Below are 26,483 nucleotides of genomic sequence, written 5' to 3'. Positions count from 1 at the left end.
AATTTCCTAACTCCAGAAGCCCCCCTTGGTTGGATATCCGTTTACATTCTTTATCTAGGAAAAATCTCTCAATCTCAGATTTATTATTAACTGAGTTAGCATTTACTGCTTTTTGTAGAACAAGAGGTCTGCATTTTTGCCACCATTTATACAAATGCTTCCCTTCTAACTGCCTGGTTCTGATTTTAAAGTTAAGTCCCATTGTTCTACTGGGAAAAAAAATCCTATTTACCGTATTAGTTTCTTTAAAAATCCCAGAAACCTCAATCAAAATCACTCCTTGATTTCTATATTCCCAGGAATATAACATGCCATCGCTCCACTTGGAATACTGTGTACAGTTCTGGTCACCCTATAGGAAAGATATTATTAAACTAGAAAAGTACAGAAAAGATTTACTAGGATGCTACTGGGACTTGATGGTTTGAGTTATAAGGAGAGGCTGGATAGACTGGGGCTATTTTCTCTGAAACGCACAAGGCTGAGGGTGATCTTATAGAGGTCTATAGAATAATGAGGGGCACAGATCAGCTAGATAGTCAATATCTTTTCCCACGGTACGGGAGTCTAAAAGTAGAGGGCATAGGTTTAAGATGAGAGGAGAGAGATACAAAAGAGTCCAGAGGGGCAATTTTTTCAGAGGGTGATGAGTGTCTGGAACAAGCTGCCAGAGGTAGTAGTAGAGACGGGTATAATTTTGTCTTTTAAAAAGCATTTAAACAGTTACATGGGTAAGATGGGTACAGAGGGATATGGCTCAAATGTGGGCAATTGGAACTAGCTTGGGGGTTTAAAAAAAAGGGCAGCATGGACAAGTTGGGCCGAAGTGCCTGTTTCCATAAACCTCTATTACTCTATATAATCTAACACTTAAGAGCACTGGTGACATTCTTGTGAATTCGCACTATGCTTCAATGCCCAGAACTGTATGCAGCGCTTTAGATGTGAGGGTGGCACGGTAGCACGGTAGCACAGTAGTTAACACTTCTGTTTCACAGCTCTAGAGGCCTGGGTTCAATTCCCGCCTTGGGTCACGGTCTGTGTAGAGTTTGCACATTCTCCTAGTGATTGTGTGGGTTTCCTCCGGGTGCTCCGGTTTCTTCCCACAGTCCAAAGATGTGCAGGTTAGGTTGATTGGCCATGCTAAAATTGACCTTAGTGTCCTGAGATGCGTAGGTTAGAGAGATTAGTGGGTAAATATGAAGGGATACGGGGATAGGGCCTGGGTGGGATAGTGGTCGGTGCAGATTTGATGGGCCTAATGGCCTCTTTCTGTACTACAGGGATTCTATGATTAAATGAGGGCTCTGTAAAGCTGTGGCCAAACCTTCTCCTCTTTATACTCTAGCACCCCAAAAATAAAGGTTAGCAATTCCACTGAGCTTTTTGATTATTTTCTGTAGTGGTTTATTAGTAAGTATACGTGACCTTCCCTGAGCCCTGTGTCTTTTGATCAAGAGTTGGTTAGTTTAATGGCTAACCATTTGCAAAACTCTGTTTAAGCAGGGTACCTGGAGGCACAGTCCCAGCCCAGTGATGTACTCTTACTCACTTTCTGTTTCTTGAAGAGGGGACTGAAGAGGAATCCTATTATAGAAACAAATAAGTACGATCTGATAACCATTACAGAGACATGGCTGCAGGATGACATAGATTGAGATCTGAATACTGATGGATACAAGACATTTAGGAAGGACAGGATGCTAAAAAAAGATGGAAGAGTGCCACTGCTGATTAAAGGTGGTGTTACTGCAGTAGAGAGAGATTAACTTAAATTCAGCAAACCAGTGTGGGCTGACATGATAAAGCCAAGAAGTTACTTGTGGGAATGTTGTACAGGCCCCCTAATTGTAACTACACAGTAGGACAGAGTAGAAAGGAAGAGATCATGGGAGCTTGTCAGAAAGGTACAGCGATAATCATGGGAGATTTTAATCTACAAATAGATTGGGTAAATCAGCTGGGCAAAAGTAGCTTAGATGAGAAGTTCAGAGAATGTTTTCAGAATTTTTTTTTAAGAACATACTGGAACCAACCAGACAGCAGCCTATACTAGACTTGGTATGTTGCAATGAGATAGGATTATTCAATAATCTCATAGCGAAGGTACCTCTAGGTAGCAGCAATCATTGAATTTTACATTCAGTTTGAGGGAGAGAAGGATGGGTCCAAGACTAGTATTTTAAACATAAACAAGAGCAATTACAAGGGCATGAAAGCCAATCTAGCTAAAGTGAACTGCCAAATGAGGTCAAGGGATAGGTTAATAGAGATGAAGCGGCAGATATTTAAAAAGAATATTTCATTATACACAGAATAGATACACTCCAATGAAAAAAAAAAGTCCAAGGGGAGGATCCACCATCTGTGGTTAACTAAAAAAGTTATAGACAGTATCAAACTTAAAAGAAAAAACATATCATTGTACAAACACAGGTAGATGGCAGATCAGAAAATTGATCAGAATATAAACAACAGCAAAAAATGGCTAAAATATTAAAGAAAGGGGGAAATTAGAGGACAAGAAAAAGCAAGCTAGAAATATAAATATAGATAGTAGGAGTTTGTAGAGATAGTAAACAAGAGTTAACAGAGTGCTGGCCCAAAGGAAAAGTGAGTCTAGGGAATTAAAAGTGGAAAATAGCACTGATCTTTATTGGAAAGGACACAAGGAATATCCTAGAAATAGCTGTAAACCAGAAATTGGAAGGGAGAATGGGGCAGAGGAAAGTTACAATCACTACGGGAAAATGGTGCTTAGCAAATTGTTGGTGCTACAGGATGACAAATTCCTGGGTACTGATGGACTTCACCCAAATCATTCAAAAGAAGTGGGCAGTGAGATAGTTGGTGTATTGGTTTTAATTTTCCATGTTCCCTAAGTTCAGGGAAGATTCTATTAGATTGGAAAATAACAAATGTAACTCCTTTATTCAAAAAGGGACTGAGACAGAAAGCAGGAAACCTCGGACCAGTGAGATTAACACCTGCCATTAGGAAAACGTTGAAAGTTATTCATGTTGGAAGTTATTATTAAAATGTTGTGACACTTAGAAAAATTCAAGGTAATAAGGCAGAGTCAACATGGTTTTGTGAAAGGGAAATCATGTTTAACCGATTTATTGGAGTCCTTTGAAGAAGTTACATCTGCTATGGATAAAGGGGAACTGGGTGATGCACTGCACCAGGATTTCCAGTAGGCATTTGATATGGTGCCACATCTAAGGTTATTGCAGAAAATAAAAAGCTCATGGTATAGGGGTCATGAATTGGCTAGCTGACAGAAAACAGAGGGTAAGCGCAGATAGGGCTTTTTCTGGTTGTGCTCCAGGGATCAGTGCTGGTGCATCAACTTTTTACAAGTTATATCAAGGCTTTTGATGAAGGGATTGAAGGTACAGCTGCTACATTTGCTAATGACACAAAGATAGGTAGGAAAGTAACTTGTCAAGAGGACAAAAGAAGGTTATAAGAGGATAAGTTAAGCGAGTGTGCAAATATCTGGCAATGATGTATGATGTGGGAAAATGTGAAACTGGCAATTTTGGCAAAAAGAATTAGAAAATAGCTTATTGTCCAAATGGTGAGAGATTGCAGATCCCTTCTGAGTTGCAGAGGCATCTAGGTCTCCTAGTGCAGGAATCACAGAAGGCTAGTATGCAGGTACAGCAAATAATTAGGAAAGCTAATAGAATGTTATCGTTCAGTGCGAGGGGAATTGAGTATAAAGATAGGGAGGTTATGCTTCAGTTATACAGGGCATTTGTGAGACCACACACGTAATGCTGTGTACGGTATTGGTTCCCTTTTTTAAGGAAGGATGTAAATGCCTTGGAAGCAGTTCAAAGAAGGTTTACTAGACTAACACCAGGAATGGACTCTGCCTTAGGAGGAAATGGACAGCAAGGCTTGTATCTGCTGATGTTTAGAAGAGTAACGGGTGACCAGATTGAAACCTTTAAGTTCTGGATAGGTCTTGATAGAGTGGATGTAAAGGATATTTACTCGTGTGGAAGAATCTAGAACAGAGGTCAATGTTTAAAAATAAGGGGTCACTCATTTAAGACAGACGGAGGAGAAATGTTTTCTCTCAGAGCGTCATAAATATTTTGAGCTTCTCTCCTTAAAAGATGGTGGAAATGGAGACTTTGAATGTTTTTAAGATATACGTGGATGGACTAATGGTAAACAAGGAGGTGAAAGGTTATCAGGGGGTAGGTGAGAGGTTTCAGTCAGATCAACAATGAACTTATTGAATGGCCTAGTAGGTTTGAGGGGCTAAATGGCTCAGACTTGTCCTAACTCATATGGCTCCCAACTGTCCATAACAGCACAAAACAAACGAGTCAAGAATTTGAACCAACATCATTCTGCTTCGTGTTGTTCATTACAAACGTGCACTGGTTGTTACAACACAAGCTGTCCTGATCTAAAGTGCAACAGTCCTTATTCAAAATTGTTGCTATTCTTGTAAAAGCAAAATAGGGAAAAAACAGATCAAGTATACGGAATTCAGGACAAAAAAAAAAATCGCTTCATTTAGGTGATGGTTTATCCAATCTTGCACACACAATGCTGCCCCTATGACCATTTCAGAAGATAGGTCAAACCAAGATGAGGAGGAGTGGATTTCCACTTCAATAGCTGCTGTGGCTCACGAGTAAAATCAGAGTCTAAATCGAGGCTCTGCTTGACTGCAACCATAGCATCAAAATTCCTGGGAGTTAAGTTTTTTTTCCCCAGACACCATAATTGGTCAAAGCAAGTGAATGCAAAATGATTCCTGGTGTGGCTGCAGCTACATTCTGGTCTGGAGTGCTACCATATCACAATTAGAATCTCACTGTAGAGAACACTCAATCAGTAACAAATGTTTTTTATTTCTTTACCTTACTAATAAATGGTTTATACACCTGAAACCTTAACCTGTACATTTTCTTTCAGACACCGACGAACAGATTAATTACTTCCAGCTCTGGCTCTCATTTCTCTTCCCTGCTCACAAATATTTCTCAATAATTTTGCATAAAATTGCAAATTACTCTTAAATTGCTTTTCTTTCCCATTTTTCTTTTCTGACTTAATGGCCCCAATGTTTATAGGGAAACTACAAAACATTGAGTTTAACTGCAGGATCCAGCTTACATTATAGTCACAGAGTTTTACAGCACGGAAAGAGGCCCTTCAGCCCATTGTGTTCATGCCAGCCATCAGGCACCTACCTATTCTAATCCTACTTTACAGCATTTGGCCCATGGCCTTGTACGCTATGGCATTTAAAGCGCTCATCTAAATACTTCTTAAATGTTGTGAGGGTGCCCACCTCTGTCACCCGTTCAGGCAGAGAGTTCCAGATTCCCAAGGTGAAAAAGTGTTATCTCACATCTCCTTCTGCCCCTATTCTCCGACTCCATTAACTGACTGGCTGCAGATCAGTAAGAGACGGATGGATTACCAGTGGTCACAGACCAGAAGAAGTGGTGGTAGTGGTGGTGGGGGGAAGAGGGGAATTAAATGAGAGTACGTAGGTAGCTAAAGAGGTTCTGACAATGGGGATGGTGCTTCGGGTACAAGGGGATATGGGCGGTGTCAGGTGGATGCGGCCTTTGGATCCAGGTATTCTTGCCCCCACCACGACACGACACCTCCCTCCCCCCCGCCTCACCTGACCCTGGAAACCACGTGCAGTCAGTGAATTTAAAACAAAGCTGCAATTTGAGACACATAGCTTCATTAAAATATTTAAATTGGAGTCTGCCCCTGGAAGGCAGGTTAATCACGTGCTGCTAACACCGACAAAAACCAAAGGGTGGGCAAATTTGGGTTCCCGTTTATGAAGTTTTAACCCACCACACCCCTCCTGGGGGTTCACGTCCCACTTCAATTATTTCTCGTTTATTTAGACCATAAGACAAGGGAGTAGAATTAGGCCATTCAGCCCATCAAGTCTGTTCTGCCATTCAATCATGGCTGTTAAGTTTCTCAACCCCATTTCTTTCTCTGCGTCTCATTATTTCTCTTTCCTCCATTTTCCATTCTGTTTAATACATTCCCAACTACAGCACTGAGAATTGCAACAAATTGGCTGTCAAGACTCTAAGCAAAAATAGTTTGACTGTGCGCACTTTCTCAAAGAACCTAGAAACTGTAAGCACCCCCCACCACCTCCCGTCCCTCCCCAAGCTACAGGCTTTCACATACTCTTAAGGATTTCTAGTCAATCTATGCAAAAGTGATCACTTGCCAGGGTTTGTGGTAGATTACATAAATTTACATTAAAAAACTGCTAGCTGTTTCTAATGCGCAAGAAACAATACCGTTCACTGTATACTTACACATGTGACAATAATAAAGAAATCAAATCAAACATTCCAACAGTGACTATGTTTCAAAAGGACTTTGATTGCAAAGCGCTTTGGGGTGTCCTGAGGCAGTAGAAATACAAATTTTATTTTTCTAAGATTTCAAAATCTGCTGTTTGATTTGATTTATTATTGTCACATGTATTAGTATACAGTGAAAAGTATTGTTTCTTGCACACTGCACAAGCAAAGCATACCGTTCATAGAAAAAGGGCAGAGTGCAGAATGTAGTGTTACAGTCATAGCAGGGGTGCAGAGAAAGATCAACTTAGTGCAAAGGTAGGTCCATTCAAAAGTCTGATGGCAGCAGGGAAGAAGCTATTCCTGTGTAATGACAGGTCTCAGAGCTCAATGCTGTACTGAGACACAGAAATGTGGAACCCGCACCCCCCCCCACCCCACCAACACTATTCATTCCGTATCGACACATTTATCAATTTCAAATCGGCACAAGCAGGTTATAAGTTTGGCAAGATAGGTGTTACAGTTTTGGGGGAGGAATAAGAAAAAAAAACATACTGATGGTAAAACTCTGGTGACTGGTGGGGTTGTGATACACAAATTTTTAAAAATGACGTGAGGTGATGAGGCTATTTTTTAAAAAAAACACAAAGCATGCCTGAAATAATGGCAAAATACTGTGGATGCTGTAAATCTCAAATATAAAGCACTGGAAAAAACTCAGCAACTCTAGCAGCATGTGTGGTGAAAGAAACAGAATTTACATTTTATTTGACATTCAAAACTCGAAATTTGACATTAAACTCGAAATGATAACTCGTTTCCCTCCCCGCAGACGCTGCCAGACTTGCTAGGCTTTTCCAACATTTATTTTCATAAAGTAAGCCTGCTTATGAAAGTAAAGATGAAAGAGTTCCAGTATGAGGAAGGACTAGATAGATGGGATAACTATTCATTGCAGCAGGAAAAATTAGAAGGCAATCTTTTACAGGTGTTCAGAAATTGAGGGTTTTGATAAGGTAAATTGGGAACATTTTCACTTGTCTGTTAGTCAGTGCTGCATCACGTAAATTGAGGTGATCAGCAAAAGGTGGTATTTTCAGTTTTATCCCATTAATTTCTCGCTCATGTACTATGAAGCATCCCATTAAATGCATTGATCAGCCTCAATTATTCCGTGTGCCAGTTCTACATTCTCATTATTCTCTGGTTCAAAACATTTCTCCTGGATTCCTTACTGAATTTTATACTATCTTACACTCTAGTTATGATTTCCTCTCAAGTGAAAATGTCTTCTCTCTGCCAACCCTATCAAACACCTTTCCAATTTCAGGTCACCTCCAAGACTTCACTTTTCTCATGAGAGGAGCCTATTCAGTCGTTGGGCTTTTTTCCATTTGGTAAAAATGGAATGGGATTGCAGGGGCAGCCCAATGAGCAGGCCATGGTCTCATGCTGCAATGTAATATTCTATCATACCAAGGAATTTGAGGATTATGCAAAGAAGGGATGGGGGCGGGGGCAGGGGACTATGGAGAGAAGGGATTGGGGGGTCTATGGAGAGAAGGGACTGGGGGTCTATGGAGAGAAGGGACTGGGGGGTCTATGGAGAGAAGGGACTGGGGGGTCTATGGAGAGAAGGGACTGGGGGGTGGACTATGGAGAGAAGGGATTGGGGGGTCTATGGAGAGAAGGGACTGGGGGTCTATGGAGAGAAGGGACTGGGGGTCTATGGAGAGAAGGGACTGGGGGGTCTATGGAGAGAAGGGACTGGGGGGTGGACTATGGAGAGAAGGGATTGGGGGGGCTATGGAGAGAAGAGGTTGGGGAATATGGTGTTCAGATCGATGAAGAATGGATGGAGTGTTTCACCTAATGCCCTTTTCACCTCCATTCTAATGAAGGGTTACACAATTGAAATACTGACTCGTGTTTTCCATTTTAGCTCTGATAAATGCTGTTCTTAAAATGAAAATAATAGACGAAGCGATTAACATTATAATTACAAGTTGCAAACGAGCTTGTGGCTGTGTTTTTCCACTGGTGTTCTGGAATACCAGGGACAGTGGTACAGCTTCCAGGATTGTGTTCTTTTTAAAAGCAGGTGGCTGGCTGCTTTAACCATTGCTGTCATATTTCCGACTTTCTTCACTCAAGAGTAGTCAAGGCATGAAACCCACTACAATATCGAATAGTCAAAGTGAGTCACTTAGATGGGTTCAAGGGGAAGCTGGGCAAATACAGGAGGGAAAAAGGGTGGAACATTATGCTGGCAGGGTGAGATGATGTGGAATTGCTGGCGTTGGATTGGGGTAAACACAATAAGAAGTCTCGCAACACCAGGTTAAAGTCCAACCAGTTTATTTGATGGTAAACCCACAAGCTTTCGGAAACGCTGTTCCTTCGTCAGGTGTGTGACGAAGGAACCTTCACCAGACGAGAGAACAGTGTTTCCAAAAGCTTGTGGATTTACTATCAAATAAACTGGTTGGACTTTAACCTGGTGTTGAGACTTCTTACGGTGAGATGAAGCAGGGTGGGCAAAGACTCCTGTGAAGCATAAACACTGGCACAAACCAGTTGAGCTGACTGGCCTTTTTATGTGCTGTAAATCATATGCAGTTCTACGTAACCTGACAAAGGTGTTCTTAGCGGAATTGACAGAAGTTGAGAAGCACTGTTCCTTTACGGTGCTAATTAAACTATAAAGAGCAGGAACTGTTCTTTTTCCATTTAAATGCAGAAATTAGCCCCTGGGGATATGCCTTCTGAGCAATGAGATCATCTTAATTGAGTGACCATTTGACCCAATGTCTCAGGTAGGAATTTACATCCTCCCAAAGCAGCAGCCACTTGGAAATGAAAAACCACAACTCCATTATCCACTTCTGTAGATGCCCATGAAGGTCACTCTTAGACACTCCAAACTCCTTCGACATAGACACCCTTCCAATCACAACGTACGAACAGCAAGAGCTACAGAACTGCTCGTCTTCTACCAGGATCACAGCACACAACAAATAAAACCAAATAGAAAGCTTGTACACTGAGCTGGAGACTTCCGCAAATTCAGCGCACTGTGAATACCAAGAGAGCCCTGGTTTCTGTTGGAATCTGTATCTGTGCCCTGAAGCAATTCCTTTCCAAATTGAAGCAGAGTACTAAGTTCCTGCACTGATCAGGCAGATTCGAAGCTTCATACTAATATATTAAGCCATTAAAGTAACACAATATTATGAAAGGCACCTGAATCCTACCTTAGTCGTTGAGGGATTAAAATTATCACTTAGCTTAACTGAGTGTAATTTTTAATTTATTTACTCAACGGTAAAACTGTGAACTCTTTTACTCTGCAGTATGCCAGGAATTTTCAACGGGAATTGTCTGCACATTTTTGACCTAATTATAGGAGAAAAGCTCAAAGCTAAACCGGCAAACTGCTGTTCTTAGTATTTTTCGTCATTTTCTTCAGAACTTCATTAACTTAGTAATACTAATTTTAATTAAAATATATTTCACGTTTCTATAATGGTTCGCATGTATGGCATCACAAAGTTGCAGAGTGCGGGGAGGGTGGAGAGAAAGTAGAAAGGTTGGGGTGAAACCCCAAAAGCACAGCAGGAGAAGACTTTTAAAAACAGGGAAGGGGATTGCAAGATGGAGCGTGTTAAGGATAAAATTCCTGACAATAAGGATGTAATAATTATAAGAGGGACTGCCAGAGTTGTGGAAAAGGAGGCCAGGGACTGGTCTACACAGACCAGGGAGAGTTCCTGGAAGAGTCTGGGGTGGAACTCTTGGAGAGAAAGAACCTTCAAATATATAGTACTGTTCACATCTGTAGATGTTCTAATGCGCTTTATAGTCAAGTAATTACTACTGAAGTGCAGTCATCAATGTTAATTAAGCAAATGCAGTAAGGTTGCACAAATAACAATCAGATGAATGACAATCTATGTTTAATTTTTAGTGCTAGTTGAGGTTTAAATGTTGTACAGTTCAATGGGAAACTACACTGCTATTTTTTCAATAGTACACCGGCTCATTTTTCATTCACTTTGAAAGACAGACACTCAGTTGTGTCTCATTCAGAAGTTGGCACCTCTAACAGTGCAGCAATCCCTCTATATCACATTGGGGGTGTCAGCCTGGATTACATGTACGTTCTGCAGGGATGGGCAGTGGGGGAAAAGAGTGGTATTGCATACATGAGAAGAGATGGCAGCATTTGGATGAGTTGCAGCTTGCAGAGAATGGGATGTGGTTGGGAAAGATTTGATAGGTTAACCTTGCGATCATAAAAGCATGGATCAGGTTACAGCAGCACTGAGGTCGAGGTGGGGGCAGGTGGAGCAGGAATATAATGCATTCTACTAATTTATTAAAACATGACAGTTACTTCTTTTAAACTTCATTTAAGGTCTCATTTAATGGTAGAGAAAAGCCACATTTTTTAATCAAGGAATAAAAGGTTGGATCATGGAACGTACATGGCAGTAACTCTCGGTCTGCTGTTTCAGTGCAGCTGGGATATGGATAGAAAAGATGACCTTTCTCCAAGGGATATGGGATCATTCGAAAAGCTGAAAGTAGAACAGTAACACAGATAAGATACACAACATTCACTGTAATAAACCACAGATGTTCCAGCAATGCAGCAGTCTCTAGAGTGAATGATTCTCTCCTTGTGAGATCTGGGTATTAGCAATTATAGCAAAATAAATGGTTCTGGCTTTAAATGACTGACCCTCAGACAAGGTAAGCTTGATATGTGCCACGTGTGTCGAAGAATAGCTAAACTTCAAGAGTCTACATAACCTGGTGAAATATGGAGCTAATCACATCAGCAAAATCAGCTAGTGTGCATGTTAATTCTCTCATCATTTCTCAAATCGTGTTGCACTGTTGTGCAGCTCCTATGTTTTAACTTAACCCAATTTCCTGTGCTCCATATCGAGGGTGCCCAAACCTCTGCCTGCGTTCCTGACTTCCATGTTTTCTAACAGCCCACCAAATAGCTGATTCAAGAGAAACCCCATTAGCAGAAAACATGCATCTGAGAGCACAGAACGAAAGGTAACAAATCAGACAGCATGTGATGCTGGTTCTTGCAGCAAGGGAACAATGGGCCCACGTGCATCTCTCCCTCCTGTCGCAGCCAGCCTCAGGCATTTATGGGACTTCAAGTCCCAGAAGAACAGGAGACAGAGAGAGAGTGAGAGAGGGAGGAGGGAAAACTGGAGAAAAGCAACCAGATTTGAAGAACAGAGAGAGAGTGTTCAAAGCATAGGCATGCAAAGACACAAACATACTTTACAGACGAAAAAACTGAATGAGAAAGAAATGTGATATCCAATTCCCCAATTTCATGATAATTGATCAATCACAGCCCATTCAGGCACGAAGATCTGATTCACTTCTTCAAAACTTTGCATGCAGATCTAAATATCCAAACTCCACCTGCATCTCCACATTGTGAATACTGGGAGAACTCGTAGCTGCAGCCCAACACTGGCTTTTACACCCCAAGCATCACATAGTGGAGGCACCAACACACTTTACACTGTAGCAAGATGAGGGTTCACTTTAGCATTTCCCCCTTAGCCCTGGGAAACTGCTAGACTTCATCCGGAACTTAAATGCACATTCAGATGCAGCAAAGCAAGGAGCATTATGAGTCAGTGCTCATAATTACATACAGGGAGTCAGCTATTTCAGACAGGTCGAGATGGATAAGTAGGCAAGGGGAAGCCAGCGTGATCGCAGTACCTACTACAAATGCTCTTAAAATCACATTTCCATACCTCTCACAAACATTTCAAAGTAATTCACATACAAAGAACTACAATGTCCACATAACAATCACTGTACTTAGAAATCATAGAATCCCTACAAGTGCAGCAGGAGGCCATTTGGCCCATCGAGCCTGCACCGACAACAATCCCACCCAAACCCTATCCCCATCCCCATAACCCGTATTCACTCTGCTAATGTCCCTAACACTAAGGGTCAATTTAATACAGAGAATCCACCTGCACATCTTTGCACTGTGGGAGAAAACCAGGGGACCCGAAGGAATCTCACGCAGACATGAGGAGAACGCACAAACTCCACACAGTCACCCGAGGCCGGAATTGAACCTGGCAGCAGTGAGGCGGCAGTGCTAACCACTGTGCCACCATGCTGCCCTAATGGACTTCACAGTCCATTACTTTTGCACACAGCATGATTTCACAATCTTTTTTTGGGTGGCACTGGCTGAGGAAAGGATTATAGCAAGAACAGGATAACTACTGCTCTCCTTCTTAAATTATGGTCTGGTTTCTTCAACATCCACCTAAATGTACATTCTTTATACCTAAAGAATGAAAGCACCAACCAAACTGAATCCCATCAGGTTGAGTTGTTCTTGCCTGATGATGCTTGAGGCAATATAAATAGGGAAACCATGCCATTCCCTAACACTAATACCCTAATTTACTAAATGAGTTCACCAATTAATGGACATAAACTGTGCAAAATCTACATAAACTTCCCTTCTTCTTGCCTGATGTGTTAACTCTAGTTCTACATCTAGATGCAGCTAACAACAACTTTCAAACCTATCCCTCCATCAACTAGGACAAGGGCAAAAGATGCTTAGGAACACCTCCATTGCAAGACTCCCTCCAGTCTTGGCTGGAACTTTCTTGCTGCACCAAAATCCTGAAACACTCTTCCTAAACCACTCTGGGTAAACCTGTGGATAGAATCTTGAGGCACTAGGATAAAGGGAGCCAGTGTTGTACACAAATCAAAATCAGCCAACATATTTCCTTTCTCTTTCAGCTACTGACTGGCCTGTACTTTCCATGATCAGTCTTTTCACTGTACATTTACCCTTTAGAGTCTGGTTTACAACTGGCATTGACTGGACACAAGAAGCTCAACGTGGGAATCAACTGAAGTATTTCCAGATATACTGTAGTTGTAAGGTAAATGGAGGAGTGGCTTGATTTTCCAAGTCTAGATGCCCCAAGTTAAACCCAGCCAATGCACTGACTGGTACAATACAATGACCGAGACTTATGGAAACATATTTAATCTAAGCGAGTATTTAGTAGTTACTCATGATAAAAGGGAAACTTGGACTTAAAATTGTCCTGTCATAGAGCAGAGCGTAAAATACAACCCTCTAATTTTTCCACTGAGCATAAATATATTTCAATCAATTTGTGCGTATATACTGAAACAGCAGCTAATGCATGTCCAACAGAATGCATCTGTTAGCACATACTAAACAGCTCCTAATAAACCTAATCCATTGCAAAGAAAACCCTCAAGCTTTTACAGCCCCTCATTACCAGTCATTAAGATTGAGAAGAAACGGCAATGAAATTTGCATTCTAAAAAAACTCACTACCCAAGACACAATTACCCACCCTCCCATCACCCTGCCAGCTGAAAATACCTGTAATCAAATTTCTGAGGCCCGTGTTTATAGTGCCCTTGGGCTTTGTGTACAGGAAGGAAACAGAAGGGTGTTTATATGAAGAAGAGTGGTAGAAGAATGTTTAGGTGCTGATGGGACCCAACAGCAACAGGGGTTTGTGATGATTTATTTACCAAAAAAAAGAGGAGGGTTGAGTGATTGGTGAGAGATTGTGAACAGCAGTTTTTGGGTATTTTTATCATCACAGCTCTCCCCCACCCTACAGTGCCATTACATTATTGGTTAAAATAGGATTCATTCAATATTGCATCTAGTAGGACTTTGTTCTAATTGACTCTCTTCCGATGACTGAATAAGTCACGGTCTGAGAAAATGTGCATAATGGGGTCTGCTTTCACCCCAGTATAACCAGTTATTCAAAGTAAAGCTGTGGTGTTCTCTCTGGAGTCTGACCAGTATTTATGCTTCAATTAACATCATTAAACAGCTCATCTCCTCATTACTGTTAGCAGGACCTTGCGATGTGCAAATTAGCAAACACATTTCACCACATTGTCACAGTGCAAAATGACTTAATTTGCTATAAAGCGTGTTGGGACCTCCTCATGGTCATTGAAGACTTTTTATGAAAACAAGTTCTTTCTTTTCAAATTCTGGGTTCTATACATGTATCTGAAAAAGGATCCCATGGCATTATCAATAATAGTCATGATGTGGAGATGCCGGCTTCGGACTGGGGTAAACACAGTAAGAAGTCTCACAACACCAGGTTAAAGTCCAACAGGTTTATTTGGTAGTAAACGCCACGAGCTTTCGGAGCGTTGCTCTTCCGTCAGGTGCGTGGGAAATAATGACTCAATGGGCCTAATGGCCTCCTTCTGCACTTTAAAGGATTCTGTGTCTAAAGTAACAATGTCTTTCATTTAATTAATGAGAAAGCCTTTGGTTAAGTAGAATAGTCTCTCTCGCTGAGGTTATGCAGTCTGGAGAAAACCTGGGGGATCTTCTCCAACTAGTTATTTTTCACTGATTCAGGTCCTTTCCAAGTCTGGCATTTATACATACTGCTCCGAAAGCTAGTGGTGTTTACTACCAAATAAACCTTTTGGACTTTAACCTGGTGTTGTGACACTTCTTACTGTGTTTATCAATAATAGGGCAGAAAGTTATCCCAGTGTCCTGGCCAATATCATTCTCTCAAGCACCAACACCACTTGCTTTCATGCCATTTGTAGGATTTTACTCGCATTAAATAACTGTTAAGTTTACCTACATAATAATGACCAATGGGCTTCAAAGCAATTAATGGTATGTGATACACTTTGAGACATTTGAGAGATGTATTAAGTTACTATATGAATACATATCTTTATGCTACAACAGGTAGGAAGATCGAGAGTGGTACGGTGGCATACTGGTTAACGTTGCTGCCTCTCAGCACCAGGGACCTGCGTTCAATTTCAATCCTGGGTGACTGTCTGTCTGGAATTGGCATGTTCTCCCCACCTCTGCATGGGTTTCCTCCCACAGCCCAAAGATGTCCAGCTTAGGTGGATTGGCCATGCTGAATTGCCCCTCAGTGTCCCAAGACGTGTAGGTTAGAGCATTAATGGGGTAAATGCATGGGGATACTACGATAGGGAGTGGAGGGAGGGGGGGTGGCCTGGGCGGGATGCCCTTTCGAACAGTTGGTGCACACTCGATGGGCCTAACGGCCTCCTTCTGCACCTTAAGGGTTCTGTGTCTAAGGTAACAATTTCCTTCATTTAGTTACTGAGAAAGCCTTTGGTTCAGTAGAATGGTCTCTCTCGCTGAGGTTATGCAGTCTGGAGAAAACCTGGGGGATCTTCTTCAACTAGTTATTTTTCACTGATTCAGGTCCTTTCCAAGTCTGGCATTTATACCTGGTGGCTCTTCTTAAATACTAACGCATTCCAGATGGTTAAGAGTCAACCAGATTGCTGTGGGACTGGAACCATGTATAGTCAAGATTGGGTAACAAAGACAGATTTCTTTTCCTGTATGACATTACTGAAACCAGATGGGTTTTTATAACAATCACTGTCACTTTTCCATATACCATTATTTCCAGATTTTGATAACAGAATTAAAATTCTCTTGAGCACCATGTTGAGATTTGAACTCATGATTTATGGATGGCACGGTGGTTAGCATTGCTGCCTCACAGTGCCAGGGACCCGGGTTTGATTCCCAGCTTGGGTCCCTGTCTGTGTGGAGTTTGCACATTCTCCCCGTGTCTGCATGGGTTTCTTCTGGGTGCTCCGATTTCCTCCCACAGTCTGAAAGGTATGCTGGTTAGGTGCATTGACCCAAACAGGCACTGGAGTGTGAGCGACTAAGGGAATTTCACAGTAACTTCATTGCAGCGTTAATATAAGCCTTACTTGTGACTAATACATAAACTTTAACTTTTGATTATTCGTACAATCACTAATGCAGTAACATAACTACAACCCATACTTTCACCCTCATTACCAATAAGATATATTATCAATAAAGTGTGAGGGGCATTGGATAGGAGGATATTCCTCATTCAGCCATCCTCTCCTTCCCTGCAATGCCAAGCAAAGCCTTATCCGGAAGTTGTGTGTACTTCTCCAGGGGTTCAAATGGCAGGCTGGGATCATCAAGTATCTTATTATATACATGATGTGCAGAGATTGTGAATAGAACATGGAAAGCAGGACTAATGTTGATAAAGTTCGACTTGGAGCTATTACTGGCCTCGGTACAATGGGTTAAACATTCCTGTAATACAGAAACTTTGAAGAGTCTACGTTGGTCGTATCTACATTTTCAGTTCCTAGTTCAAAGATAACATATACAATTCCACAGATAAATTGCAACCTCATAAATATTGTCATTAAAGTGCAAACAATCAACAAGGCTGGCATGAAAAGTAAGTTCGCTTTTTTTAAAACGAAATAAAGGTCTCAAAAGCCTTGATCAAGATCATTCCCCTCAACAAATCTCCCAATAAAGAATCACATGCTGGAAAATAATCACATCAGACAGAAGTTTAGAACTCAGGGAAACCCTTCACATTCCAGTTAATCTTCATTACAAAAACAGCATGAGTCTTGGAGTGTTCAGACCATCCAATTAAATAAGATCACTTGAAAATCGCTTTGAATTAGGTTAGTGAGCTTTGACACGAACAGCAAAAGGATACTTACTGCCTTCCCACGTACAGTGCAATAGGTTAAGGGCCCCCTCTACTCTCTTCCAGTGTTGAAGGTGAAAGAAAGCATATGCTATTGCTTCACTGTCTCCCCGCTTCAGAATGTGCTCTGGAGGCAAAATTAAACTTTTCATTTCTAGTAAATACTGTGAGGAAAAAATGGGAAGAGATAAAAAAAAAGGATTAGTTGTTTAAAAAAAAATCAGAGCAGTAAACACCAAAGTTTATCCATTTTTAAATATATAGGGACAGGAGAGATTTTTGTTTAGAAATGGCTGGTGTTAAGAAGCATAGCTTCAGAACGCAGGGAGCAAAGTTTAGGATTAAAATTTATTTTTGCTCATTTCTCAGACCATATCCCATCCCCACACATATTGTAAAATTATAGTGTAGCTTTGATATGATCTGAACTTTCCTTCAGTAAGAAATTAATGTATTCAGCTATGAAACCTTCCTATCCCCTCTCCCATTTATGAATCTCTCACTCTACCTCATCATCTTCCTCCTCCTCTTCCATTCTTTCCCAGTTTCCTAGTAAGAAGTCTCACAACACCAAGTTAAAGTCTAACAGGTTTATTTGGAATCACGAGCTTTCGGAGCGCTGCTCCTTCATCAGGCCACTCACCTGATGAAGGAGCAGTGCTCCAAAAGCTCATGATTCCAAATAAACCTGTTGGGCTTTAACCTGGTGTTGTGAGACTTCTTACTGTGCCTACTCCAGTCCAACAGGGCAACATGGACCCACTTTTTTGTTCTACTAGCTCACATTTTACCCTCTAGAGAGGCTAGGGTTTGCCAGCAAGAGCCACATTTTGCAGAGGATAATTCCTAACTCCATCCTCATGGGACAACACAACATCAGTGACATGGATAGTTGCACAATTCTGTAAATTTGATACCAAAAGAGAAAACGCTGGAAAATCTCAGCAGGTCTGGCAGCATCTGTAAAGAGAGAAAGGAGCTGATGTTTCGAGTTCAGATGACCCTTTGTCAAAGCTGCTCCGCAGTAATTTGCTTTTATCTGTAAATTTGATTCTTGCTGCACACACACCCAGCAATAAGTTTGATATTCACAGACTCTGTTGGCTGCATTTACAATTGTAAGTTATGGTATTTACATTAGAAAGTTAAACCTAAATTTGACAAATTTTATAACTTTTGGAGACAAGTCAAGAATCCTTTACCAACATATAGACAATGATTCCAGTTCCCATCAGCTAGTTGGACAGATTCATAGAAACAACCCAGGAAATCCAAGAGATTGTAAACGTGCGTCCAATTTCTAAAGCAAAAACTTCAAGGCTCATGAGTTTTACAAATTATGTCTACATAGGAATGTAAAGTTTAAGTCATGCAGGGTGTAACTTACAGTATGCTATGGCACAGTAGCACAGTGGTTAGCACTGTTGCTTCACAGCTCCAGGGACCTCGGTTCGATTCCCAGCTTGGGTCACTGTCTGTGTGGAGTTTGCACATTCTCCTCGTGTCTACGTGGGTTTCTTCTGGGTGCTCCGGTTTCCTCCCAAAGTCCAAAGATGTGCTAGGTTGATTGGCCATGCTGAAATTGCCCCTTAGTGTCCTGAGATGCGTAGGTTAGAGGGATTAGCGGGTAAAATATGTAGGGATATGGGGGTAGGGCCTGGGTGGGATTGTGGTTGGAGCAGACTCGATGGGCTGAATGGCCTCTTTCTGCACAGTTCTATGATTCTACAATGTTTAACAAAATGCTTGTACTTATATAGCACTTCTTCAACCACCAGACACCTCAGTGCTTTCCAGTCAATGGTCCACTTCTAAAGTGTAGCCATTGCTGTATTATTGAAAACACAGCATGCAACTTGCACACAACAAGCTCTCAGAAACAGATTTGTAATAATGGCCAAATAATCTGTTTTTGTGACATTAACTGTGGGATAAATATTGGCCATGTCAGCAGGGAAGGACTCCCCTTCTCTTTGAAATAGTACCATGGGATATTTTTTTTTACATCCAATGGGATCTCAGTTTAAAGTTTTAGCTGAAAGAGAGTGTAGCACTCTCTCAGTTCTCTACAGGTATCAGCCCTGATTTTTATGTGCTGAAGTCTTGAAGTGAGACCTTATGACTCAAGAAGCGAGAGTGCTACCAACTAAGCCACAGCTGACACTATTTGTATACATACAAGATCAGTGCTTTAAGTTACAATAATACACTTCTAATGATTTAATTTTTGGACTTCCATAGAAACCTCACAGTGCAGAAGGCGCCCATTCAGCCCATCGAGTCTGCACTGCCCACAATCCCACCCAGGCCCTGCTAATCCCCTGACACTATGGCCAATTTAGCATGGTCAATCTCTTTGGACAGTGGGAGGAAACCGGAGCACCCAGAGGAAACCCACACAGACATGGGGAGAACGCAGAAGCTCCTCACAGTGACCCAAAGCCGGAGTTGAACCCGGGTCCTTGGCGCTGTGAGGCAGCAGTACCAACCACTGTGCCACCTTGGAGTTAAAAGCTCTGATTTAACCCATGCCTCAACCAAGTTTTCATTTGAACAACAAGCTGCTTTTCTCTCTTGCAATAGGCTGTCTCCAGCATGTCATATGTCAAAGTTCCATATTTCAATAGTGACAGTCTAAAAGGGAACAATAAAACCAAGTGTGCTGCAAACATGCAATGTGAACAGAAAATATTGTCAATCAGCCACCTTCTATAAAGATGAAAGGATAATAACTTGGGTGTAAAAATGTATTTACAGAGTATTATGCACACCTTTGAAATATTCCAAAGCACTAAGGTTGCTAATTAGCCAATTAACAACTTTTCAACTTCAGTATCTGTTGTAATATAGGACACACAAAAGCTAATCTTCTCACAGAAAAGCTTCGCTAAAAGCAATGAAATCAAATAAGAAAATAATTGGCCTCAATTAAGTTGCATAAATGTTGACCAGGACATTGAGAACTCCTCTATGTTGCCTCAAACAGTACTTCTTTTTATTCATTCGTGAGACATAGGCATTGCTGGTTGGCCAGCATTAATTGCCCAACCCTACCTGCCCTTTGGAGGGCAGTTAAGAGTCAACGACATTGTCCTGGCTCTGGAGTCACATGTAGGCCAGACTGGTAAGGACTGCAGATTTCCTTCCTTAAAGAACATCAGTGAACCAGATGGATTTTTCTGATAATCAACAATGGAATAGTTCAGGTTAGAGAGTCATTAGATTGGTTCCACTGGTCGGCGCAACATCGAGGGCCGAAGGGCCTGTACTGCGCTGTAATGTTCTATGTTCTAATGGTTTCATGGTTATCGGTAGATTCTTAATTCCAGATATTTTTTATTGAATTCAAATTCCACCATCTGCCGTGGCAGGATTCAAACCTGGGTGCCCAGAATGTTAGCTGAGTTTCTGGATTCACAAGCTAGCGATAATACCACCAGGCCAATGCCACCCCTTATGGGAAAATCCAAAAGACAGCACCTCTGAGTGTAGCATTCCCTCTTTTCTGCATTGAAAAATCAGTCTGGATCATAACCTCAAATCTCTGTGGCTGGAATCCACAACCTTCTGACAACTGAGTAAAGTTGGACAATATTTTGCTATTATGTTAGGTGCCATTCATTAGAATGTAACAAAGGATGCCTGCCTATAGGAAAGATGACCATCACATCAATTCCACTATAGAGGTTGTTGAAGGCACAAAGATTTAGTGGTATGCTAGAATCACCATGTACAGCAGAGGCTTAATATTATGCTTCAGCAACTATGGTTCATTAAAAGGTGTCCAACTTCTGTGCAGAAGGAAGAGAGACTCAAAGATGCTTTGACACCCTTTATTGGAGGCCAAAACTGAAGTTATAAGACATATGCAGCACTATCTGGTACAATACTGGCTTCAAAACCAGAGGACCAGGGTAGGAGGGCATTATTGGCAGAGATTATTTTGCTGTCTGCATACAATTCATTATTAGATTATAAGTACAGAAAGTACAGCACAGAAACAGGCCCTTCAACCTAACTGGGTTATATTGGTGTTAATGCCCATATGAGCCTCCACCCACTTTGCCCCGTATCCTCCGAAAATGCATCAAGCATCCTCTAAATTGCATCAACATCAAAATTATAGTGGCACAGTGGTTAGTGCTGCTGCCTCACTGTGCCAGGGACCTGGATTCAATTCCCGGCTTGCGTCACTGTGCAAACTCCACATGGACATTTTCCCTGTGTCTGTGTGGATTTCCTTTGAGTGCTTCAGTTCCCTCTCAGACTCCAACGATGTGCGGGTTAGGTTGATTGGCCATTCTAAGTTGCCCCTTAGTGTCAGGGAGTTAGTAGGGTAAATAAGTAGGGTTATGAGACAGTGCCTGGGTTAGATTGTGGTTGGTGCAGACTCAATGGGCTGAATGGCCTCCTTTTGCACTGTAGTGCTTCTATGGATTCTATCTGTTTCAACCACTCCAACTGGCAATGAATCCCATACTCTCACCACTCACCCCTGAATGATTTGATCTATTCTGACTGATCTATTAGCAATTCATTTTTATTTACGCACCCTCCCCTTTTTGCATTCAACCACAGATGAAAACAGTTTCTCCACCCAAACAAGTTCTTGCGTAATTTTCAAGACACCTTTCAAGTCTTCTCTTACATTGTCACTAGGCTCACAACCTCACTACTCTCTCAGTCACCTCTGACCTGCCTTGACTCATGTGGATTTCACAGAGGCGTTACTCTCAGTAATGATGCACAGGTTCAGTCCTCAGTAACTTCACACAAGTCCCACTCAAAAGGGGCACAGGCAAGAGGTCTCAGTGCATATGCTGACCACCCTCTCACTCAGAGCGGAAACTAGCAAAGGAGATTCAACTGAATTCTTCCACCACACAAAGGACCCTTTTATCTTTAAAGAACATCAATTACACACAAGTTTTGACAGAAATGGGCATGTTAGAAACATGAATGAGGGAAACTTCTTCACTACCCACACGTTCCAAATCAATGAGCAGAGGTCAACAACAAGCTTTTTCCCCATTCATTCTCAGGCTGTGTGCAACATTGACAACACTGGCATTTATTACCTATTAAGAAGTCTCACAACACCAAGTTAAAGTCCAGCAGGTTTATTTGGTAGCAAATGCCACTAGCTTTCAGGGCTCTGCTCCTTCGTCAGGTGAGTGGGGAGTACTGATCACAAATAGGGCATATAAAGGCATACGCAGTTTGCAGAATACTGATTAGAATGCAAGTCTTTACAGCTAATCAAGTCTTAAAGGTGCAGACAGCGTGAGTGGAGGTGGCAGTAAGCATAGGTTAAAGAGATGTGTATTGTCTCCAGACAGGACAGCAAGTGAGATGCTGCAAGCCCAGGTAAGTCATAGGGGTTACAGATAATGTGACATGAACCCAAGATCCCGGTTGAGGTTGTCCTCATGTGAGTGGAACTTGGCTATCAGTCTCTGCTCAGTGACTCTGCATTGTCATGTGTTGTGAAGGCCGCCTTGGAGAACACTTACCTGAAGATCAAAGGCCAAATGCCCATGACTGCTGAAGTGTTCGCCAACAGGAAGAGAACAGTCTTGTTTGGTGATTGTCGAGCGGTGTTCATTCATCCGTTGTTGTAGCATCTGCAATGTACCATGCCTCAGGACATCCTTTCCCATAACATTTCAGGTAGACAATGTTGGCCGAGTTGCAAGAGTATGTAACCATGTACCTGGTGGATGGTGTTCTCACGTGAGATGATGGCATCCGTGTCGATGACCCGCATGTCTTGCAGAGGTTGCAGAGGTGGTGTCATGGTCACTGTTCTCCTGAAGCTGGGTAGTTTGCTGCGGACATTGGTCTGTTTGAGGTTGTGTGGTTGTTTGAAGGCAAGAAGTGGGGGTCTGGGGATGGCCTTGGCGAGACGTTCATCTTCATCAATGGCATGTTGAAGATTCCAAAGAAGATGTCGTAGCTTCTCCGCTCCGGGGAAGTACTGGACGACGACGGGTACTCTGTCCACCGTGTCCCTTGTTTGTCTTCTGAGGAGGTTGGTGCAGTTTTTCACTGCGATGCATCGGAACTGTCGATGAGCTGAGCACCATATCCTGTTCTTATGAGGGCATCTTTCAGCGTCTGGAGGTGTCTGTTGCGATCCTCCTCATCTGAGCAATCCTGTGCATACGTAGGGCTTGTCCGTAGGAAATGGCTTCTTTAATGTGTTTAGGGTGGAAGCTAGACAAGTGGAACATCATGAGGTTATCTGTGGGCTTGTGGTACAGAGAGTTGCTGAGGTGACCGTCCTTAATGGAGATGCATGTGTCCAAGAATGCAACCGATTCCGGAAAGGAGTCCATGGTGAGCCTGATGGTGAGATGGAACTTGTTGATATCATCATATAGTTGTTTCAGTGATTGTTCACCACGAATCCAAAGGAAGAAAATGTCATCAATGTATCCAGTGTATAGCATCGGTTGAAGGTCCTGTGTGGTGAAGAAGTCTTGTTTGAGCCTGTGCGTGAAGATGTTGGCGTACTGAGGTGCGAATTTTGTCCCCATGGCTGTTTACCAACGTTGTTCCAAAAAAGTCTTCCCTGGGCCTTTTTTTAATTCATTCATGGGACATGGGCGTTTCTGGCTGGCCAGCATTTATTGCCATCCCTTGTTGCCCGAGGCCACGTTGCTGTGGCTGTGGAGTCACATGTAGGCCAGATCGGGTAAGGACGGCAGATTTCCTTCCCCAAAGGGCACTAGTGAACCAGATGGCTTTTTCCAACAATGGTTTCGTGGAAGATTCTTAATTCCAGATTTTTTTTTATTGAATTCCAATTTCACCATTTGCCGTGGTGGGAATCGAACCCGGGTCCCCAGGACATCAGCCGAGTTTCTGGATTAATAGTCTAGTGACAATACCACCAGGCCATCGCCTCCCATGCTCCTTGAATTATGTCATCTTACGAATCTTCACAGCAGTTTTAATACTGGAGTCAGCTACCATTCAGACGATAGGGTAGGAACGGTAGGTTTCCTTTCTGTTAATGAACCAATTGGGCTTTTGCAGCTATCCAACAGCTCTGAGGCCATTTATGTTGAGCCCAGCTTTTTGCATCTAGATTTATTTGGTTATTTTTCTCAGAACTAGCGTTCTCTGGACTATTGAAGTCATCATTGTTTCATCACGTTTTGATGAAGCTTCATGGGACGTTTATCTAAGTTAAAGCTGCAATTTTAACTCCATTAAAAAGGTCCTATGTAAGGCTTGTCAATGCTAAAGTGGAATTCAATCATGATCTTGAGTGACAATGCAGGGTCAATAGGCTTTTAGCCTACACCTGCTTCTCTTCCATACTTTCTACATTGGAGATATTGGGACAAGTTGTTAAAGAAATAGGTTTTAAAGGAGGAGATGTGAGGGCGGGAATTCAACAGCTCATCATCATAGAATCCCCACAGTGCTGAAGGAGGCCATTCAGCCCATCGTATCGGCACTGACTCTCCGACGGAAGATCTTACCCAGGCCCATCCCCACTGCCCTATCCCCATATTCCCACATATTTAGCCAATTAATCCCCTAACCTACACATCTTGAGACAGCAATTTAGCATGGCCGATCCAACCAAACATGCACATCTTTGGACTGTGGGAGAAAACCGGAGCATCAGGAAAAGAACTCACACAGACATGGCGAGAACATGCAAACTCCACACAGTCACCTGGGTCCCTGGCACTGTGAGGCAACAGCGCTAACCACCATGCTCCCTATCACAGAGGAAACCTCAGTCTATAGCACACATGGCATCCAAGGAACCACAGTGCTTAAGTCATTGTTGCAATCTCCACAAAAGGATAGTAGCCACACAAGATGGCCAAAGAGGGATTTCAAGACCAATTATTCTGAACTATTATAATATACATCTATGTAAAGCTGTTTCAATTTGCAACATTTTTTGACACCAGCTCTGAATATCTAGAAACTGGGTTGAATTAGAGGGATGTCACCTGAACACATTTTTGTCAAATAATCGCTCTGGGGAAAGGAGGAAGGCAGAGGGAACAGACAGAGCAGCTCCGAGCAATATGTCTTGTTTTGGGAAATGTCACAAACGATAGGATTATTTACTAATCCGTTTTTCACACTGAGAAGTTTTCAGATTCATTTTCTGAAGGAATGCACTCAAGGTTTCTTAGACCCCCTTTAGATAAAGTAGATTTACTGCCTCAGTAGGTTCCCTTGGAGCATTAAGACCTACACTCTGGTGGCTAATACTGACGCTAATCCTGGCTAATCCCCCTTCAGTCTGTTTTACAGAGCAAGGATCACTGGCGGACATTAAGTTGTTGTGGGAAAGCTCGCCTGAATGCCTGACCTCTGGTCTGACTCCTCACCTGCTCTCCAGTGCTTGTGGCTTTGACTGTATTATGCCATTTTCTTGAGAACAGAAGCCAAAGAAAACTCATACATTTGGTTAATTAGGTGCAATTGTGCAAAAAGAAAATAAAGCACCCGGGTGAGATGATTCTGGGACTTTTTTTTCAAATATTAGTTCTCGCTCAAGAGTTCTTTCATAGGAAAAAATGTACTTCAATCCCTGAATTATTAACGCTACAAGAATGTCAATTTTACAGTGACTGATTTAATCAGAAGCAAAAACAAATTCGCCGAGATCACATGACAAATGGATTTCCAACTGGAAACACTTAAAAAATGTTGTGCGTTTATATATATGCAAGAACTATTTTCTTCATATAAAAAGTTTAAACTCCTCTCTCATATAAGCTCTTTTAACCCTAAAGGTGAAGGGAGGTGGGACACTCTGTCTGAGCCTGCCTTTGGCTAAAGATGTGCAGTGCTTGATCAATCATGCACACTGTGATTTCGCTCTGCAATTAGCTTCCTCTGCTTACAATGTAATTGAGAGAGACGAGCGCACACAGTACAACACTGGGATAAACACAGACCCCTCAAGGTTACAGTCATTCATATCTACTTAATGAAACAGCTGTATTTGCTAAAGATTAGAGACACTCAAATCCACACTCCAACTCTCAAGGCTGATGCTTCCATTATTTTATACCTTATTACCACAGATGGCTAAAGCCACTAAATGGGGCTCCAGAAGGCCACTTCTCTTGACCTCCTACATACAGTGTTATTTTCACATCCTTGAAAAGTCAGTGATAAACAGACAAATAGTTTAGGAGGGACAAAAAAAAGGAAAAACAACTCTGAGGGAAAACTGGGTGAGATATTCTGTCAACGAGTTAGGTTCTTCCATTGATGTGAGAAGTAGTGTTTCCTATTCCTTGTCCCCTCACTGTACCCCTTTTAATGTGCAATGGATAAAAGATCTGTCATGAAACTGGTATTTAACAGTAGCACGAAACAAACTCTTGCCCTAATCAGTAGCGTCCAATTTTCCTATCCACTGAAATACCGGCTTGGATCAATTTTATCAGTCACAGAGTACAAGCACCCATTACCGCAAACTTGGAAGGATTCACTAGCACAGATTCATTACACGGAATTGTGATAAGGAGTAAGACACCAATAGCCAGCTGAGGCA

At 42.0% G+C, this 26,483-nt stretch overlaps 1 protein-coding gene across 3 annotated transcripts in view; it reads right to left on the bottom strand.

The window, feature by feature from the left end:
- Positions 1–26,483, bottom strand: part of LOC145356811 (suppressor of tumorigenicity 7 protein homolog) — a 167,978-nt gene that overhangs the window by 14,631 nt on the left and 126,864 nt on the right. For 2 of the 3 annotated variants that reach the window (XM_080209704.1, XM_080209706.1), the window contains exons 12-13: positions 16,953–17,103; positions 10,814–10,906 (exon numbers count right to left, since the gene is read on the bottom strand). In XM_080209704.1, coding sequence (XP_080065830.1) covers positions 10,814–10,906; positions 16,953–17,103 — 244 coding nt within the window. The remainder of the gene's footprint in view (positions 1–10,813; positions 10,907–16,952; positions 17,104–26,483) is intronic. The other variant, XM_080209705.1, reaches the window with a different exon arrangement.

This window comes from Carcharhinus amblyrhynchos, chromosome 22, assembly GCF_965287045.1.
Source record: "Carcharhinus amblyrhynchos chromosome 22, sCarAmb.v2.hapA, whole genome shotgun sequence".
NCBI lineage: Eukaryota > Metazoa > Chordata > Chondrichthyes > Carcharhiniformes > Carcharhinidae > Carcharhinus > Carcharhinus amblyrhynchos.
This window is presented reverse-complemented; position numbering and strand designations above follow the sequence as displayed.